At 59.3% G+C, this 2660-nt stretch overlaps 1 protein-coding gene across 1 annotated transcript; it reads left to right on the forward strand.

Annotated features, from left to right (window-relative positions):
* Positions 1 to 325: 325 nt before the first annotated feature.
* On the forward strand, positions 326 to 2116 carry LOC100827146 (mitogen-activated protein kinase kinase kinase 17). Its single transcript, XM_003565920.3, has one exon. The coding sequence runs from the start codon at positions 467 to 469 to the stop codon at positions 2114 to 2116; it is 1650 nt and encodes a 549-aa protein (XP_003565968.1). The 5' UTR covers positions 326 to 466.
* The last annotated feature ends 544 nt before the right edge of the window (positions 2117 to 2660 follow it).

The raw sequence follows: 2660 nt of genomic DNA on the forward strand, positions 1-2660 counted from the left end.
GAGAAGGCATATATATAGCTTCCTTTGCAAATCGACACGATTAACCCTTTCCCATAATCCTCCTTTGCCACCCTCGTTTTTCTCTCTCGCGGAGCTATCCCACGTGGCCGAACTTTCTCCACCGGTCAGGAAGCGGGGCCCATTGTTAGGTGGGGGCCACAAGTCAGTGCCCCGCGCACGAGGAAAAGGTGGACCCCGCGCGTCTGTCCCGAATCCCCACGTGCTTTCCCGCGCCACGCGACCAATCACAGGGCGCCGGACTCGCGCCGAACTCTCGCCCATAAATACTTGTTCGCTCCGCGCACGTTCAATCGGATCAGAATTCACAAGGCAACGCACCAACCAGATAGAGGAGGAGGAGCAACAACTTCCATCGCCCCGAGAAAACGAGAAACCGCAAGACATAAAAGAAAGAGGAATTGGAAGGAAGCAAGGAAGGGGAAGAAGCATTGGTGTAAATCAATCCATGGCGGACGACGCGGCGGGGATGAGCGGCCGGCGTCTGACGCGGCTCCGGACGCTGGGGCGGGGCTCGTCGGGGGCCGTGGTGTCGCTCTTCGCGGCCGACGGCGAGCTGCTGGCGGTGAAGTCGGCGGCCACCGGCGGCGCCGCCCAGCTCCGGCGGGAGGGCGGCATCCTCGCATCCCTCTGCTCCCCGTACGTGCTTCCCTGCCTGGGCTCCCGCGCCGCCGCGGGCGGCGAGTACCAGCTGCTCCTCGAGTTCGCCCCCGGCGGGTCGCTCGCCGACGAGGTCGCCCGCAACGGCGGCCGCCTCGAGGAGCCCGCCGTCCGTGCCTACGCGGGCCACGTGGCCAGGGGCCTGGCCTACCTCCACGGGGAATCCATGGTGCACGGCGACGTCAAGGCCCGGAACGTCGTCATCGGGGCCGACGGCTGGGCCAAGCTTGCGGACTTCGGCTGCGCGCGCCGCTGCCCCGGCCCAGGCCCAGGCCCGATCCTCGGGGGCACGCCGGCGTTCATGGCGCCCGAGGTGGCCCGCGGGGAAGAGCAAGGCCCGGCCGCCGACGTGTGGGCCCTGGGCTGCATCATCATCGAGATGGCCACGGGCCGCGCGCCCTGGGCCGACATGGACGCCGGCTGCGGCGCGGCCGACGTTATCTCAGCCGTCCGCCGCATCGGGTACACGGACGCCGTGCCCGAGGCCCCCGAGCGGATGTCGCCGGACGCCAAGGACTTCTTGGACAAGTGCCTCCGGCGCTCCGCCGGGGAGCGGTGGACGGCGGCGCAGCTGCTGGAACACCCGTTCCTGCTGGCGCCCGTGGAGCAGCTCAAGGCCAGATGGGTATCGCCCAAGAGCACGCTGGACGCCGCAATGTGGGAAGAGTCGGACGACGCCGACGAGGACGTGTCGTTGGATGATGATCGCACGGCCGAGAGGATGAAGGCGTTGGCCAAGTCATGCTCTGTCTTGCCGGACTGGGAGTTGTCCGACGATGACGGCTGGATCGACGTGTGGAGCAGCAGCCAATCTGAATTTACCGATTCGACGGTAGCCTCGCCGGCGCCTGAGAAGAAGGCGTCCAGTGGAGATCTTTGGGACAAAATATTAGAAGCAGAAGTAGTTGTACAACCTGAAGTCTTCGATGCTGCCGCTCAGGTGGCCGCGCCGTCAGAGGAGACGACGAAAGACGTAAGCTTCTTGGAGGAAATGTTGATATTAGAAGCAGAGATAGGAGTAGTACAAGCTTCAGTGTTGGAAGCTGCCATGCCGTCCGGAAACGATGCAGGTTTTCGGGACGAAGGATTGGTAGGATTAGCAGAGATGGACGACGGCGCCGAAGCTTTCGACACCGGCAGGCGTGTCGTCGGCGACGAGCTCGTGCAGAATGTAGGAGTAGCTTCCGTGGATGATCAGCAGCACAATGTAGGAGTAGCTTCTGTGGATCAGCAGCAGGAAGATAGTCGTGCAAGTTCGGATTCCGCTAGCGATCCGGTTCTAGTTGTTCGTGTAAATGACGACATTTGTGACGAAGGAATAGTGAAGCCCTCGCCAATGCCGATTTTCCTCTACACCTCTTTTGCCCACCCCTGTCAAGTTTCTTCTTTCTTTCACGCATGCATATTGCATTCCCTTTGCAAAGCCCTCAACTCGTGATACTGGAAACTCTCGAAAAATCATATGAACTCGACACGGTGTCAGCATTCAGCAGACAGAAAACGATAAGCTCTAGCGTGAAAACGATGACAGATGGATAGATAGGTACGGGGTAGATAGATAGATAGGTTTCTCAATCGACAACACAGAAACCCAGTTCAACCACAGCCCGCTCTTTCTCCAAGCTCAAAGCAACGGCATAGAAAAGGCCCAAAGACATTTGGGAATTAATCGCTGACGGATGCAGCAAAAGCTTAGCAAGCAGCACGAATCTCCTTTTGCAGTACACCGTGCAACTTTCAGCTTTTGATCCCTCACAGAAATGCAGCCGGAGCTTTTCGGCACTCGGATCGCACGATCAGTCTCCGCCCGATGACACGTGCAGCAGCCGTACGTGTCCACGTTGTATTGCTGGGAAGATAAGAGAGGCCAGAAGGAATACATTTATCCTCCATGACGCTTGCACAGATCAATATCCTCTGGATTACCTCAGCCTTCGTCGAAATTCTCAGTCCAGATTTACTATATATGATATCTTGTGCTA

The sequence above is a fragment of the Brachypodium distachyon genome, chromosome 2 (assembly GCF_000005505.3).
Source record: "Brachypodium distachyon strain Bd21 chromosome 2, Brachypodium_distachyon_v3.0, whole genome shotgun sequence".
Taxonomy (NCBI): Eukaryota; Viridiplantae; Streptophyta; class Magnoliopsida; order Poales; family Poaceae; genus Brachypodium; species Brachypodium distachyon.

Excerpts from the sequence above, each read along its gene's own strand:
- LOC100827146 (XM_003565920.3), top strand. The coding sequence starts at position 467 with ATGGCGGACGACGCGGCGGGGATGAGCGGCCGGCGTCTGACGCGGCTC.